Here is an 18,043-nt window from a genome sequence, read left to right as displayed (position 1 = left end):
CATTTTTTTTAATTTTTAATTTTTGAATAAATGGATATTGCAAGCAGTGTGCATTTAGAATTAAATGTTGAGTGGAGCTTATAGTTATGTGGTAACATCACGTGCCTCGCGTACCTTCAAAATTTTTCTGCAATAATAATCTGTTTGAAAAACACAATTTCCATAAGTTGTCGCAATAAAGTTGAACAAAAGAAAAATCCACTCAGGCGAACGGATAAACATTTATTTCTCCTGCATCTGCCGTTTCCATTACAAATGTTTGCGACATTGCATTTGTGGAATAAACCTGGGTCAATGGGAACCTGCCTAATGTCACAGACAATGGAAGAATGAGATGCTAAAGTACTTGCAGCGGGAACTCACCAATTTAGAAATTAGGGAAGACTCACCCAAGGGTGTAGTTATTATCACCAGGTATCTTCAAGCATTAACAGAAACAACAAGCACCTCTAATGTTGTAATTAGATGGTAAACCAACCAATGTGTGTAAGTAGATGGTAGGTAGATAAACCGACCAACGTTTGATGAAGTCTAATCAGTTAATGAGATGTGAAATGTACTCGGCAACACAGCGCTCCAGTACCTCAGAGAGGGGGTTCTGGCCTGCCCTCTTGTGGTCCTTCTCTGAGGGTCACACTATGCCCCGGACACCAGCAGATCATCTGGGTTTGATCAGAGATCACTACCAATGAGGCTGCCCTAACATTGAATAACAGAGGTACAGTACTGGGACAAGGCTGATTCATTATAACATGTTATGGTTGTTAGCATTTCAACTTGACTTCATATCTAACAAAGGTGTTTGGTGTCCTTGATAATTATTATTTTATGTCCAAGAATGTGACCAGTTTGAATGGAATAAGTTTGGTTTATTTACCCAACAGCATGTGCAATCTGTTGATGGCTTTGTTTTCCCTTCCCCCTTTTCCCCTCCCTGATGACACAATTTATTAGAGCCTAATGTTTTTAAATGTTCTTTCTTTTCTGCATGTGCTGGCTGATTGTTTATCGAGATGCTGTGAGAGAGTGTGTGTGTGTGTGTGTGTGAGAGTTGGAAGAGGGGTCATCTCATTCTCAACGGGAGAAGAATGACCTCATGACAACCGGCCCCCTCTCAATATGGCCTTCAATTAGCCGGTGATTCTTTCCTCATTGTTTGTGGAGCGATTGCATTTGGCCGGGCGCTAAATCAGCGCCAGCCCCCCGCCGTCAGGGACATAAATAAGCGGTCAAAGCATGTGGTAATAGCATTTTGATCTGAAAGTCCTCTCTCTCTCTCCAAGATGGTCCCGTCCACTCGTCAGAGCACCATAACTCCTCCTGGGCTTTGGCCCTAAATAGCACACTATTCCCTTTTTATACTGCACTACTTTTGACCAGTCATATGGGCCCTTGTCAAAGTAGTGCACTACATAGGGCTTTAGGGTGCCATTTGGGACTAGGCCTGGTCTCTCTCTGTATTCGTCCCACTCTGAAATGGCCAGTCAGCTGCTAGCAGCACGCTCTGCTCCCCCCTCCCCTCTCACTACAGCTAATGGCTCAGGCAATAAAGGTGGGGGAAATTATGTAGAATTTGGCTTTCAATTAACCCTACCTAAAGTTCTCTCTTTCTCCATAAATACGGGCTTGTGAGTGCTCGTTTGAGTGGTATATTGATATTTGTTTAGTGCTGTTATTGGCGATGAACCGGGAGGAAAGATGGAACTGTTATAGATTAGGATTGCATCACTGCTGCGCTGAGATGCGTGGTACTCACGCCAGGGCCTATGGGACACAGGAGATTAATATAGTTAATGAATGGCCTCCCGGCTTGCCATTGTTGTGGAGGTAATGTATTGTCGTCAGGAGTGGGCCTGTTTGGGGTACTCACTGAAATGGGATTGGACATCACAATATGGGCTATCGCTCTTCCTAACTTGTCCTCCCAACTGACATGTATAAAGGTTGACTCCACAAACAGAAACCACATAACATTACAGACCACATGAGTATATAATGAGAATGAAAGCATATTGAATTCGCATAGCCTTCAGTATTGTATCTCTCTAGCATCTGGATTCTAAGGCAAGGTTGCTGGTCTCTCACTGTTCTCTCTGGCATCTAAAATCAACCGTGCAATGTCCACTAAAAAAAGGGCAAATCACCTCAAGTTAACGTAAAACCAAATAATTTAGTTGATTTGGTCATGAAAAAAACAATATTCATGTTGCTAAAGTTGGACTGTGTTTGGCTTACAGTTCCTCGTGGCCCATGGACTGATTTCAGAGTGAGGAACCATCCAAGTTGTAAAATACTGAACTTCCCTTTTAAGATGCTGTGCCGCCTGATTGCTGTTTTCGGAGCCCCTCTTCTTCCAGACTCTTTTGTTGGGCTATTAAAGAGAGAGGTCTCCTGTTGCCAGTCTCACAGCTCCACATCACTGTCCAGCCAGGCTCCCAGTAACCTTCAGTAGGACGTGTGGATCAGACTGCCCCCCTCCTCTCAAATCAAATTTTTTTTGGTCACATACACATGGTTAGCAGATGTTAATGCGAGTGTAGCGAAATGCTTGTGCTTCTAGTTCCGACAATGCAGTAATAACCAACAAGTAATCTAACCTAACAATTCCACAACTACTACCTTATACACACAAGTGTAAAGGGATAAATAATATGTACATAAAGATATATGAATGAATGATGGTACAGAACGGCATAGGCAAGATGCAGTAGATGGTATCGAGTACAGTATATACATATGAGATGAGTAATGTAGAGTATGTAAACATAAAAGTGGCATAGTTTAAAGTGGCTAGTGATACATGTATTACATAAAGATGGCAAGATGCAGCAGATGATAGAGTACAGTATATACATATGAGATGAGTAAAGTAGGGTATGTAAACATTATATTAAGTGGCATTGTTTAAAGTGGCTAGTGATACATTTTTTTACATCAATTTCCATTATTAAAGTGAGCTGGAGTTGAGTCAGTATGTTGGCAGCAGCTACTCAATGTTAGTGGTGGCTGTTTAACAGTCTGATGGCCTTGAGATAGAAGCTGTTTTTCAGTCTCTCGGTCCCTGCTTTGATGCATCTGTACTGACCTCGCCTTCTGGATGATAGCGGGGTGAACAGGCAGTGGCTCGGGTGGTTGTTGTCCTTGATGATCTTTATGGCCTTCCTGTGATATTGGGTGGTGTAGGTGTCCTGGAGGGCAGGTAGTTTGCCCCCGGTGATGCGTTGTGCTGACCTCACTACCCTCTGGAGAGCCTTACGGTTATGGGCGGAGCAGTTGCCGTACCAGGCGGTGATGCAGCCCGACAGGATACTCTCAATTGTGCGTCTGTAGAAGTTTGTGAGTGCTTTTGGTGACTAGACTAATTTCTCCAGCCTCCTGAGGTTGAAGAGGCACTGCTGCGCCTCCTTCACAACGCTGTCTGTGTGGGTGGACCAATTCAGTTTGTCCGTGATGTGTATGCCGAGGAACTTAAAACTTACTACCCTCTCCACTACTGTCCTGTCGATGTGGATAGGGGGTTGCTCCCTCTGCTGTTTCCTGAAGTCCACAATCATCTCCTTTGTTTTGTTGACGTTGAGTGTGAGGTTATTTTCCTGACACCACACTCCGAGGGCCCTCACCTCCTCCCTGTAGGCCGTCTCGTCATTGTTGGTAATCAAGCCTACCACTGTAGTGTTGTCCGCAAACTTGATGATTGAGTTGGAGGCGTGCATGGCCACGCAGTCTTGGGTGAACAGGGAGTACAGGAGAGGGCTCAGAACGCACCCTTGTGGGGCCCCAGTGTTGAGGATCAGCGGGGTGGAGATGTTGTTACCTACCCTCACCACCTGGGCGCGGCCCGTCAGGATGTCCAGTACCCAGTTGCACAGGGCGGGGTCGAGACCCCGGGTCTCGAGCTTGATGACGAGTTTGGAGGGTACTATGGTGTTAAATGCTGAGCTGTAATCGATGAACAGCATTCTCACATAGGTATTCCTCTTGTCCAGATGGGTTAGGGCAGTGTGGTTGAGATTGCGTCGTCTGTTGACCCATTGGGGCGGTAAGCAAATTGGAGTGGGTCTAGGGTGTCAGGTAGTGTGGAGGTGATATGGTCCTTGACTAGTCTCTCAAAGCACTTCATGATGACGGAAGTGAGTGCTACGGGGCGGTAGTCGTTTAGCTCAGTTACCTTAGCTTTCTTGGGAACAGGAACAATGGTGGCCCTCTTGAAGCATGTGGGAACAGCAGACTGGGATAAGGATTGATTGAATATGTCCGTAAACACACCAGCCAGCTGGTCTGTGCATGCTCTGAGGACGCGGCTGGGGATGCCGTCTGGGCCTGCAGCCCTGCGAGGGTTAACACGTTTAAATGTTTTACTCACGTCGGCTGCAGTGAAGGAGAGTCCGCAGGTTTTGGTAGCGGGCCGTGTCAGTGGCGCTGTATTGTCCTCAAAGCGAGCAAAGAAGTTATTTAGTCTGTCTGGGAGCAAGACATCCTGGTCTGCGACTGGGACTGGTTTTCTTTTTGTAATCCGTGATTGACTGTAGACCCTGCCACATACCTCTCTTGTGTCTCCACGCCTCACCCATTACTCACCCCATCCATCCACCTGGAACACCCACCCTGCCCCCTCATGATAGTGCACTGCACCCAAAAGCCCTGTATTGTTAGCCCTGACCTGCCCTCCAAACTCTCTCAGAGTGGCTGAAGTTTTGTGTGTTTGTGTGCACCCCTCCCTCACCCTCCTCTGTCCTCCCTAGTGCCTTTCCTCATTGATCTACCCGGTCGGACTAAAAGTTCCCCTTCAGAGGTGTCCAGGTTGCACCCCTGATTGATAGTGATACGTTTGAAAGGCATTATATTTTGATTGATTCTTAATGTTGTAAATTAAGGGATTTATTTGGCAGCTAACAGAAGGCAACCTGCAATGTTGTCGGGCGTTTATTCTCCCTGATGGCGCCGCGATCTGTTTTAATTGCGTTGCCACTGCACTCACTTATATTAAAAGGGGACGACGGTCCATAATTAATCAGTTTTATCCCGAGTCATTTTGGCACAATTTCTGGCAATAAACACCCATAAATAAAGCGACCGAAAAAATAAAATATATACCACAGATTTTTACTCTTCCCCCATACAGGTCTACTTATTGCCACCTCTTCCCGGCACTGTGTTGTTATTGATAGGTTTCAAGGGGGCACGCGGCGCATATGGTCAGGGAATTCGTAGAGGCTCCCCGAGAAATGCTGAGTGGATTCATTTGCATAAAAAATAGACTGTGTTTGAAGTTTGCCCAATTAACCTGTGTTTAGAAAATAGCCAGGGATTTATGCCTGCCTATTTGTTTTAAGATGCATGCATTATGGAAATGGTGTAGATTTATAATCCATTTAGCTGATGTGGTCAGGATTTTTTTTTTTGTGCAATCATTTATAAGGACCTGTATATTTAATGCTTGGAAAGGGCTCTTTCTTTAGGACAATTCCAGTACATTAGCTCCCCGTTTTATGAGCCACCTGCTTGGCCATGGTTCTTAATGGCAGCCCAGGTCAAGGATAGAATTGACATTTATAAAGTTTGAGGCGGGCAGATTTGAAAGCCCGTATGTTTTAGACAGATTATGTTCTTGTGTTGCGCTCTTGCGCCGATGCGAACTGATTTACTACGTTAAACGCTGTCAAATCCGGTGTTCCCGTCACTCTTTTAACAATGCGTGGCTTAATGGTTTTTAATTGAAAACTGCAAAGATGGCTCATCTTTATCCATTGTTGTTATTGATTATTCTCTTCACTGTTCTGCCACTGGTTATGTTAGTCTGATTTGTATGACTTTATCATGGCCTTATTTTTATCATAAAAAATAATATATGCCATTTAGCAGACGCTTTTATCCAAAGCAACTTACATCTCATATGCACATATATTTTCATATGGGTGGCCACAGCTGGAATTGAACCCATGATCCTGGTGTTGGAAGCACCATGCTCTACCAACTGAGCCACACAGGATCACATCATGTTATCCGTGACCTTTTGACCAGAGTTAATCTATGACCTTGACCTTTGTTTCCTGTCTCCCTATAGGCGCTGTATGAGAACATGCTGGTTGAGCTGCCATTTGCCAGTTTCTTCCTGTCCAAGCTGCTGGGAACCAGTGCAGACGTGGACATCCACCACCTGGCCTCGCTGGACCCCGAGATGTACCGCAACCTGCTCTTCCTCAAGAGCTACGAGGAAGACGTGGAGGACCTGGGACTCAACTTCACCATTGTCAACAACGACCTGGGAGAGGCACAGGTGTGTGTGTGTGCGTGGGTGTGGGTGTGTGGGTATCCGTGTGTGTTTTGTGGGGGGGGTTAAATAATTCACACACTACCACTCTCAGTATTATTCTCTCTATCATCTTTGATTGCCAGTGCCTCTTCCTCATTCGTGCCTGTTTCTGTGGCCTTGTCATTCTGTCCTTCAGTCCCTTTGTCCTGTTCTCTCCTTCTTGTCGGTCTCTAGCTGCCACGCTCCCCGCTCCCTCACTCCCTCTATACGCTCTCCCTGTGAGGTGTTAATAATTCATTTCCCTCACATTGTCTGTATTTGGCGCTGAGAGAGATAAAGCACGTCGCCCGCTCTCGCCCTGACTGCTGCTGTGCAGCGGGGAATAGAAGGCTCTATGTTGACCGTTCCACCAAACGGGCCTTCGAGCAATTATCTCGGAACACGCCTGAGAGGCGCAACTTTTGCCACTTTAGCACGTCCGAGCCTGGCTGATTTGACAGTGCGGGCCTATTCAGTGCCCTCTGGTCCCCCTCACCAGTCTCCCCGGGCTGGGTTAAGCACTCTACCCACTCCGCCTGTTTGCTCAGGGCCTTAGCTTTTCTTATTAGCTCCTCTTTAAACAGGCTTGAACAGTGTCGTTAGAATGTAGCCCGTGTTTGCAAATAGGGCATAGCAAATACAATACCGAAAACAATTTGCGGGAGATTAGGCACACACTCAGAGGCAGACTGGCCTATACATGCCCTCAGGAGATAGTCAAAGCAAGCAAACAAGAAAAGACAGCCACTCGCATGCAATAAGGTGTGGAGTCAATATGACCTGGAATCGTGTAACGTTACCGATTCAGAATGACCTGTTTGTTGAAAATATTGTAGATTTGATTAGTTTCTGTATTACCTTTTGACTGAAATGTTGTTAAATTAAAGGTAATATATAGAGGTCGACCTATTAACCGGAATGGCCAATTAATTAGGGCCGATTTCAAGTTTTCATAACAATCGGAAATCGGTATTTTTGGACACCGATTTGGCAGATTCTTTTTTACATTTATTTTTTACACCTTTATTTAATCTTTATTTAACTAGTCAAGTCAGTTAAGAACACATTCTTATTTTCAATGACGGCCTAGGAACGGTGGGTTAACTGCCTCGTTCAGGGGCAGAACGACAGATGTTCACCTTGTCAGCTCGGGGGATTCAATCTTGCAACCTTACAGTTAACTAGTCCAACGCTCTAACCACCTACCTCTCATTGCACTCCACGAGGAGCCTGCCTGTTATGCGAATGCAGTAAGAAGCCAAGGTAAGTTGCTAGCTAGCATTAAACTTATCTTATAAAAAACAATCATTCATAATCACTAGTTGACTACACATGGTTGATGATATTACTAGTTTATCTAGCGTGTCCTGCGTTGCATATAATCGATGCGGTGCATATCATTGCTCCAATGTGTACCTAATCATAAACATCAATGCCTTTCATAAAATCAATACACAGAAGTATATATTTTTAAACCTGCATATTTAGCTAAAATAACTCCAGGTTAGCAGGCAATATTAACCAGGTGAAATTGTGTCACTTCTCTTGCGTTCATTGCACGCAGAGTCAGTGTATATGCAACAGTTTGGGCCGCCTAATTTGCCAGAATGTTACGTATTTATAACATAACATTGAAGGTTGTGCAATGTAACAGGAATATTTAGACTTATGGATGCCACCCGTTAGATAAAATACGGAGCGGTTCCGTATTTCCCTGAAAGAATAAACGTCTTGTTTTCGAGATGATAGTTTACGGATTCGACCATATTAATAACCAAAGGCTCGAATTTCTGTGTTATTATGTTATAACTAAGTCTATGATTTGATAGAGCAGTCTGACTGAGCGGTGGTAGGCAGCAGCAGGCTCGTAAGCATTCATTCAAACAGCACTTTCGTACGTTTTGCCAGCAGCTCTTCGTTGTGTGTCAAGCATTGCGCTGTTTATGACTTCAAGCCTATCAACTCCCGAGATTAGGCTGGTGTAACCGATGTGAAATGGCTAGCAAGTTAGCAGGGTGTGTGCTAATAGCGTTTCAAACGTCACTCGCTCTGAGACTTGAAGTGGTTGTTCCCCTTGCTCTGCATAGGTAACGCTGCTTCGAGGGTGGCTGTTGTCATTGTGTTTCTGGTTCGAGCCCAGGTAGGAGCGAGGAGAGGGAAGGAAGCTATACTCTTACACTGGCAATACTAAAATGCCTATAAGAACATCCAATAGTCAAAGGTTAATGAAATACAAATCGTATAAGGAGAAATAGTCCTCTAATTCCTATAATAACTACAACCTAAAACTTCTTACCTGGGAATATTGAAGACTCATGTTAAAAGGAACCACCAGCTTTCATATGTTCTCATCTTCTGAGCAAGGAACTTAAACGTTAGCTTTCTTACATGGCACATATTGCACTTTTACTTTCTTCTCCAACACTTTGTTTTTGCATTATTTAAACCAAATTGAACATGTTTCATTATTTATTTGAGGCTAAATTGATTTTATTGATGTATTATATTAAGTTAAGTGTTCATTCAGTATTGTTGTAATCGTCATTATAACAAATCAAATTTAAAAAATCGTCAGATTAATCGGTATCGGCTTTTTTTTGGTCCTCCAATAATCGGTATTGGTATCGCCGTTGAAAAATCATAATCGGTCGACCTCTAGTAATATAGATACTTCCCAGTAATAAACCCCTTCTGTAGAAGGTATCTTACAACGGTGTACAATAAGAGCAAGCTGCCTATAGCTGACTAAAGTACCCTTTTGTGGTACTTAATTTTCTCTTTAACCCACTTTGTAGAGCAAACATTTTGCGGGGGGGACATGCCCTCGCACCCCCTTAGCTGTCAAGTATTCACATAATTGAAAATGGTTACGATTTTTGGGAACACAATGATTTTAAAAGTATCATAAGCTCCTAAATGATCTGGATTATTCCACTGATTATTTTGTCCTAACTCCTCCAAAACCATTCAATCGATTTACAAACTACTCCAGGAAGGGGGGAGATCAGGATTTGTGACCCAAAAGCTCAACAAACTATAGCTGATGAAACAGGTTGGTGGAAGAATCTTGTGCCAAACTTTTAATGGTCCAGCGGCTGTTCATGGACCATACCAAAGCCAGGAACAGAGAACTGGTCCTTATCCCTAGCGCACTGTCCCGTCTTAGGCCTGCGAAACCGACACCTGGGTCCCTTAGCCTGATCAGCGATTTTTCCCCTTGCTCCACTGGTACGCTCAAACAAGCTGTTTGGGCCTAAACACTCTAAAGTGCTAGTCTTGTGTTCAGCACTCTTGAGAGTATGCCTCCATTGACACAATAATATTACATGCTCCACTACCAAATTTCTACCTTTCATTTTGCGTGACACCTGATTGACACTTTACCTGTGAACACACGCCCTGACTCTGTTTTCAAATTAAGAAAGGAATACCCTCAGTAAAATGTGTTCAGGGTGACATGTTCCCGCTCTCTCCTGGTTGCTTTCTACGTGGCTGTGTGATAAATGCCTGTATGTCTGACGGGTTCTTTCTTCCAGGTGGTTGAGCTGAAGCCGGGAGGGAAGGACATCCCTGTGTCCACGGCCAACAGGATAGCATACATCCATTTAGTGGCTGATTACCGACTCAACAAACAGATCAGGCCCCACTGCCTGGCCTTCAGACAGGGCCTGGCCAACGTGGTAAACCTGGAGTGGCTGCGCATGTTTGACCAGCAGGAGATCCAGGTAACTTGGATTTTCACTCGGTTGGCAAAATCACCAGGATTACTGGAAATTCTCTGAATTTTGGGAAAATTGCCTGAATTTTGCAACTCTATTCACATTACTTGCACACATAAAGATACATTTCTAATTATTCATCAATCTTTGCTATCCCACTACAGGTTTTGATATCTGGAGCTCATGTGCCCATTTGCCTTGACGACCTGAAGACGTTTACAAACTACTCAGGTATGATCGCATTATGGATGGTTTATTAAACTTTATTGTAAGAAACCAAACTACTTAGGCTCAGTCATAATGGTGAAAATGATATCGAAGTGATACTCCGTTACTAGTAGTAGGAGTAACTGCTTTTGTCATTTTAATGTGTTGACCACCCCTCATCACTGTCAAACGCTCCCTAAAAACACTTCAGCGAGCAGGCCTTTCTAATCAACCTGGCCCGGGTATCCCGGAAGGATATTGACCTCTTTCCGTCAGTAGAGGATGCCTGGTTATTCTTTAAAAGTGCTTTCCTCACCATCTTAAATAAGCATGCCCCATTCAAAAAATGTAGAAGCAGGAACAGATATAGCCCTTGGTTCACCCCAGACCTGACTGCCCTTTGACCAGCACAAAAACATCCTGTGGTGTACTGCATTAGCATCGAAAAGCCCCCGCGATATGCAACTTTTCAGGGAAGTTAGGAACCAAAATACAGTGCCTTGCAAAAGTATTTGGCCCCCTTGAACTTTGCGACCTTTTGCCACATTTCAGGCTTCAAACATAAAGATATAAAACTGTATTTTTTTGTGAAGAATCAACAACAAGTGGGACACAATCATGAAGTGGAACGACATTTATTGGATATTTCAAACTTTTTTAACAAACAAAAACTGAAAAATTGGGCGTGCAAAATTATTCAGCCCCATTAAGTAAATACTTTGTAGCGCCACCTTTTGCTGCAATTACAGCTGTAAGTCGCTTGGGGTATATCTCTATCAGTTTTGCACATCGAGAGACTGAATTTTTTTCCCATTCCTCCTTGCAAAACAGCTCGAGCTCAGTGAGGTTGGATGGAGAGCATTTGCGAACAGCAGTTTTCAGTTCTTTCCACAGATTCTCGATTGGATTCAGGTCTGGACTTTGACTTGGCCATTCTAACACCTGGATATGTTTATTTTTGAACCATTCCATTGTAGATTTTGCTTTATGTTTTGGATCATTGTCTTGTTGGAAGACAAATCTCGGTCCCAGTCTCCGGTCTTTTGCAGACTCCATCAGGTTTTCTTCCAGAATGGTCCTGTATTTGGCTCCATCCATCTTCCCATCAATTTTAACCATCTTCCCTGTCCCTGCTGAAGAAAAGCGGGCCCAAACCATGATGCTGCCACCACCATGTTTGACAGTGGGGATGGTGTGTTCAGCTGTGTTGCTTTTACGCCAAACATAACATTTTGCATTGTTGCCAAAAAGTTCAATTTTGGTTTCATCTGACCAGAGCACCTTCTTCCACATGTTTGGTGTGTCTCCCAGGTGGCTTGTGGCAAACTTTCAACAACACTTTTTATGGATATCTTTAAGAAATGGCTTTCTTCTTGCCACTCTTCCATAAAGGCCAGATTTGACCAATATACGACTGATTGTTGTCCTATGGACAGAGTCTCCCACCTCAGCTGTAGATCTCTGCAGTTCATCCAGAGTGATCATGGGCCTCTTGGCTGCATCTCTGATCAGTCTTCTCCTTGTATGAGCTGAAAGTTTAGAGGGACGGCCAGGTCTTGGTAGATTTGCAGTTGTCTGATTCTCCTTCCATTTCAATATTATCGCTTGCACAGTGCTCCTTGGGATGTTTAAAGCTTGGGAAATCTTTTTGTATCCAAAAAAATAAAACAGCAAAATCTGTACCCCTACAAATCTGCCCGGGATAGACAATCTAGACCCTCTCTTTCTAAAATTATCCGCTGAAATTGTTGCAACCCCTATTACTAGCCTTTTCAACCTCTTTCATATCGTTTGAGATCCCCAAAGATTGCAAAGCTGCTGCGGTCATCCCCCTCTTCAAAGGGGGAGACACTGTAGACCCAAACTGCTACAGACCTATATCTTTCCTACCCCGCCTTTTTAAGGGCTTTGAAAGCCAACTGAACAAACAGATCACCGACCATTTCAAATCCCACCGTACCTTCTCCGCTATGCAATCTGGTTTCCAAGCTGGTCATGGGTGCACCTCAGCCACGCTCAAGGTACTAAACAATATCATAACCGCCATCGATAAGAGACAATACTGTGCAGCTGTAGACATCGACCTGGCCAAGGCATTCGACTCTGTCAATCACCACATTCTTATCGGCAGACGCAACAGCCTTGGTTTCTCAAATGACTGCCTCACCTGGTTCACCAACTACGTCTCAGATAGAGTTCAGTGTGTCAAGTCGGGTGCCTGTTGCCCGGACCTCTGGCAGTCTCTATGGGGGTGCCACAGAGTTCAATTCTCGGGCCGACTCTCTTCTCTGTATACATCAATGATGTCGCTCTTACTGCTGTTGATTCTCTGATCCACCTCTACGCAGACGACACCATTCTGTATACTTCTGGCCCTCCTTTGGACACTGTGTTAACTAACCTCCAGACAAGCTTCAATGCCATACAAACTCTCCTTCCGTGGCCTCCAACTGCTCGCCTCCAACTGCTCGCAACAAAGCCTTTCGCAACAAAGCCTCCTTCACTCATGCTGCCAAACATACCCTAGTAAAACTGACTATCCTGCCGATCCACTTTGGCGATGTCATTTACAAAATAGCCTCCAACACTCTACTCAGCAAATTGGATGCAGTCTATCACAGTACCATCCATTTTGTCACCAAAGCCCCATATACTACCCACCACTGCGACCTGTATGCTCTTGTTGGCTGGCCCTTGCTTCATATTTGTCGTCAAACCCACTGGCTCCAGGTCATCTATAAGTCTTTGCTAGGTAAAGCCCCGCCTTATCTCAGCTCACTGGTCACCATAGCAGCACCCACCCGTAGCACGCACCCCAGAAAGTATATTTCACTGGTCACCACCAAAGCCAATTCCTCCTTTGGTAGCCTTTCCTTCCAGTTCTTTGCTGCCAATGACTGGAACGAACTGCAATAATCACTGAAGCTGGAGACTCATACCTCCCTCACTAACTTTAAGCACCAGCTGTCAGAGCAGCTCACAGATCACTGCACCTGTACATAACCCATCTGTAAATAGCCTATCCAACTACCTTATCCCCATACTGTTATTTATTTATTTATTTTTCTCCTTTGCACCCCAGTATCTCTACTTGGACATTGATCTTCTGCACATCTATCACTCCAGTACTTTTAATTGCTAAATTGTAATTATTTTGCCACTATGGCCTATTTATTGCCTCCCTTATCCTACCTCATTTGCACACACTGTATATATGTATATATATATATACACACTGTATATATACTTTATATTGTATTATTGACTGTGTTTGTTTATTCCATGTGTAACTCTGTGTTGTTGTTTGTGTCGCACTGTTTTGCTTTATCTTGGCCAGGTCGCAGTTGTAAATGAGAATTGTTCTCAACTAGCCTACCTGGTTAAATAAAGGTGAAATTTAAAAAAGGAGGATTTCCATAGAGCTAACTGTCAAGCTTTCCTGTCAAGTTCATGGGCCAGGTGGCCTAGTCGTGGGATACGGTTGCTCTCTAAAGAATGTGTGGTTCAATGGCATGTGTGGTGGTCGAGGTGCTATGACTGGCATGACAACTACTTCTGTCTGCCAGTGGATTCATTTACAGGTGTTTTTTTAATATTGTCCTTTCTCTGTCCCTCTTCTCCAGGTGGTTACACTGCCACCCACCCTGTCATTACCATCTTCTGGGAGGTGGTAGAGAGCTTCACCGATGAAGAGAAACGCAAGCTGCTCAAGTTTGTCACCAGTTGCTCGCGGCCTCCTCTCCTGGGCTTCAAGGTGAGGGTTGACCAAAAGTTCACTATGTCAGTTTGTTCCTGCGCCCGTTTTATTTTCTACCCTCCGTCTGGTGTTGTTGATTGTAGCCGGTGCTATCAGGGGTTTAACCAAACACTCTTGAGTCCCAAATGGCACCCTATTCCCTATCTAATGCACACATTGACCAAAAGGAGTGCACTATTTAGGGAGCCATTTGGGACACAACCCCAGAGAAAGGCCAGCACTATGGAGTGTTCGCTGTTCTAATGGGCATGTAATGAAAATACCTGTCCTGATGACACCCTCCGATGAACATTTTCAAATTGGGCATAGTGATAAGACTACTAAGGCTCCCTGGTTCATGCTTATCTTATCCTGCACTGTGGTTTACAGCCCATCTCTGGATTATTAGCACTGTTGGCTCGTGAGTAGTAGTGAAGATAGTTTCACATTATTGATAATGATTTCCTCTTTCTTTAGTTGGGCACAGGGTATAACCCCAGAATGAATATACTAGTTTTTAATAGCCGACCCCAAAAACTAGCACCAAAACATTGCTGTAACATCATCTAAAACGGTTTGTTTCCAAAATGACTTCAGCCAAGAGCTGAATCCTGAACTGAAATGGTGGAATTGCTTTTATCGGAATTACCATTATCGTGTCATCAGCTGCTGATTCCTCCAATCGAGAGCCGTTTCACTTTCCTAATGACTTGATTTATAGGGACACTAAAACGGTTGGAAACGGAAAAGAGAGCAATGCTGAAATCCATTAGGACTTTTATATACACACCTTACTTAGGATAACCAGCTGTAATTGTCATATGATTGGTTTTATTACTGTTTGTTGCCGTCTTTAGTTAAGAATACTTAAGTACTCGCACAGTGGGGAGAGAGAAGAGGGTATGGGTGGGAACACTCCTAAAAATCTCCCTTGGTGGCTTAGGAAGGAGGGCTGGAGAGCTCCCCCCTGTTTAATGAATTTGACATTGGGGAGTGTGTGGATGGGATGTCCTTGCCCTTCCCGGTTTCTTCCCCACTCCCGGTCTCCTCCTGATCTCCTCTCTGGGCCCGGAGAGGGGGCGATGATGGTGATTGGTAGGGTGGGGGGCGGGGAGCGGCCCCTGACCCTAACCCTGGGCCCGTGCCAGCCCAGCCTTAATTAGCTGCCGTAAACGTCCCAAAGATTCATTAGTGGAGAAATAGCTCTTTCATGAGAAGCCATTTAAAAAGATGATGGATAGCCTATTTTTCCAGAATGATCGCTTCCATAATGACACTTTCTCAATAAGCAACGATAGTTTAATACGATAATTGTCAGAAAAATGGCGTCGTTACCGCCGAGCCCCCCAGGAACCATTTAACCAGGCTGCTACAGGCGCTGAACCCCACGCCACGCTCCTAATCTTTAAATAGCTATAGAGCGGCTGGACGTTAGAAACAGAAAGGATGATTCCTGTGGATTCTAATGGAAACCGTCAATGTGTGCGCTCCAAATGGCACCTATTCCCTATATAGTGCACTACTTTTGACCAGGGACCATAGGAAAACCCATAGGGCTCTGGTCAAAAGTGGTGTACTATGTAGGGAATAGGGTGCCATTTGGGATGCGACCAGTGTCTTGGCCTGGATGATGTGAGTGGAGATGGCCTGGCCTCATCACCAGAAAGTGTAATTTTATAAAGAGCCAGACTGAAAACATGAAATTACCATTTGCTACACTTGCTCAGCATCCAAGTGTCACACTCGGTCTCCTTCAAACATAACAGACTATTTTAATTGTATATCCACACTTTTTTCACGGCTTATCACATTTATATCCTGATGTCGCTTGTAATTAATTATTTTGTCCAGAAAAAAAACTGTTGTATCACTAGTGTTATGCCAGATGCGTGGTACATCAGTTGTATGAATTTAATGTATACAGGGCCTCCGTTGCCCTATGAACCTCTAGTTTGACACAGTTCTCCCTCCCCATCTCACCCATATTTCCAGGAACTGTACCCAGCTTTCTGCATCCATAACGGGGGGAATGACCTAGAGCGCCTGCCCACAGCTTCCACCTGCATGAACCTGCTTAAGCTGCCCGAGTTCTGCGACCAGCACCTGATGAGGAACAAGCTTCTGTACGCCATTGAGTCCTCCGCAGGCTTCGAGCTCAGCTGAGGGGGGGACGTCTGTGTCTTACTCCCTGCAACCACTGATTCAATTGACATGGACAGGCCAGAGAAGACTTCCTGTTGAGAGCGAGAGAACGAACATGATGAACTGATATCTCTCTTTGACTGTGTGTAGAACAGAAACGGGGGTGAAGGGATTGTCACCCAAGAGTGGGACGAGGGAAGAATGGAGGGGGGGGTGAGCGCAGAATGTTTTGGTTTTAAAGTAACTTACATGTGTATTCAAAATCCCCAAAAGAGCAGCAACAATAGAATCTCGAGGCTGTTTTTTTAAGACTTTGCGCAAAAGAAACAGACAAGATCTACTGTGAGTGTGTCCATGACCCTTCAGCAGAGTGCATTATGAAATAAACGACAATAACAATCGTGTTCACCAAAGATCGAACAGTGCTGTCTGAGGAGGAGAGAGGAACTGGCAATAAGAGGACAGAAATGGGGTGACACACAGGACTGCAGCACTCCTTACACCTCTGTCTCAAGGGCTTTGAGAGGGCCAGCTTGTCTGTTAGGGGCCTGTCCCTAATGGCATCCTATGGCCCTGGCCAAAAGTAGTGAACTATAAAGGGACTTGGGTGCCATTTGGGACACGTTTTCTACTAGAGGTAATATAAGCTCACTTAGTTTTGTGATTACTGTAATGATTATTATTAATAGTAATTTCATAACATAAAAATGAAAATGCTTTGGGCAGGCTACTGTGTTGTTTTTCAAGGCAAAGAGACGAGTATTGCTAAGAGAGTGGACTATTGATTATGGAATATTTGTGAATATGTATATGTGTTTACACCACTCTTGTACGATTCCTTTAATCAGTATTTGTACAGGTTGCTTTTCTTGTGTTTTGAATGAAGGCCTCGTGTTCTCACACACATTAAAGTGAACCATCTATTCTACAGTATGTGCCCTGGCTGCAGTGATTATCCACCTATGGAGCAACAGCTGTGGATGCGTCCCAAATGGCACCCTATTCCCTAATTAGTGAATAAGGTGCCATTTGGGGTGGACACTGTCAAGTTGATAAGGCTAGTGAAACCTGACTATACATGTATCACCAGACTGGAAAAAATTGTCTCTGAATATGATTAAAAATGTCTTCTTTTTTTTGCATTGAACTCCATTTTTTGTTGCCAGGTTATTTACAGTGAAGAACCTGGACATAAAACAAGCTGCTTTGTGCGTAATTTACAGTGAAGGACCTGGACATAAAACAAGGTGCTTTGTGGGGAAATCTCGAGCATTTTATTGCCCTCTGACATACAGTATAATGAAATAAACATCCAGTTAAGAAACACAGAGCGGAAACTATTCTAAGATTATGGGCCTTAGTCATAAATCTGCCTGAGTCCTGATGCAGTTGGGTTGATGGCATTTCCATCCATCCCTCCTCTCTAGCTTGTGTTCCAAATGGCACCCTATTACCTAAATAGTGCTCTGCTTTTGACCTATAGAGCTCTGGTAGTAGTGCTATGTGGGATGCGTCCTGGAATAGCCAACCACTGCCTCTCCCCAAACTCACATCCCATGCATCCAACAGGCCAGGGGGGCACTCAAAGCAGTTTGGGTCTTAAAAAGATGACTTCATATCAATTACAGAGATATTTATTTAGGGAATCGGCCTATCTGGATAGAGCCAAATTGAAACGTTTCTTACAGGAGTGTGAAAATAATATGCATAACCATGGTAACAATTGAAAGTAAACAGTTTGGATATCATGGGGAAATTATTAGCCTAAAGGTGAAGTAGGCCTACACAACGGTTCACGTGACAAGACTGAATCAAAACATTATGCACTTGATTTGCATTTGACATTTACTCTACTTTTCGCCGGAAATACCCAGGATACATTCAATAACATAACACTATTCCTGGAAAATGTAGGAGAGGTGCAACATAAAAGACAAGGGTTTAAGT

The 18,043-nt window shown here is 44.1% G+C and overlaps 1 protein-coding gene across 1 annotated transcript in view; it reads left to right on the top strand.

Moving 5' to 3' along the window:
- Positions 1–17,231, top strand: part of LOC110535591 (ubiquitin-protein ligase E3C) — a 40,455-nt gene extending 23,224 nt beyond the window's left edge. The window contains exons 20-24 of the mRNA XM_036935319.2: positions 6,065–6,277; positions 9,829–10,017; positions 10,176–10,242; positions 13,842–13,972; positions 15,947–17,231. Coding sequence (XP_036791214.1) covers positions 6,065–6,277; positions 9,829–10,017; positions 10,176–10,242; positions 13,842–13,972; positions 15,947–16,117 — 771 coding nt within the window. The 3' untranslated portion in view covers positions 16,118–17,231. The remainder of the gene's footprint in view (positions 1–6,064; positions 6,278–9,828; positions 10,018–10,175; positions 10,243–13,841; positions 13,973–15,946) is intronic.
- The last annotated feature ends 812 nt before the right edge of the window (positions 17,232–18,043 follow it).

The sequence above is a fragment of the Oncorhynchus mykiss genome, chromosome 11 (assembly GCF_057628025.1).
Source record: "Oncorhynchus mykiss isolate SJ-2025 chromosome 11, ASM5762802v1, whole genome shotgun sequence".
NCBI lineage: Eukaryota > Metazoa > Chordata > Actinopteri > Salmoniformes > Salmonidae > Oncorhynchus > Oncorhynchus mykiss.
This window is presented reverse-complemented; position numbering and strand designations above follow the sequence as displayed.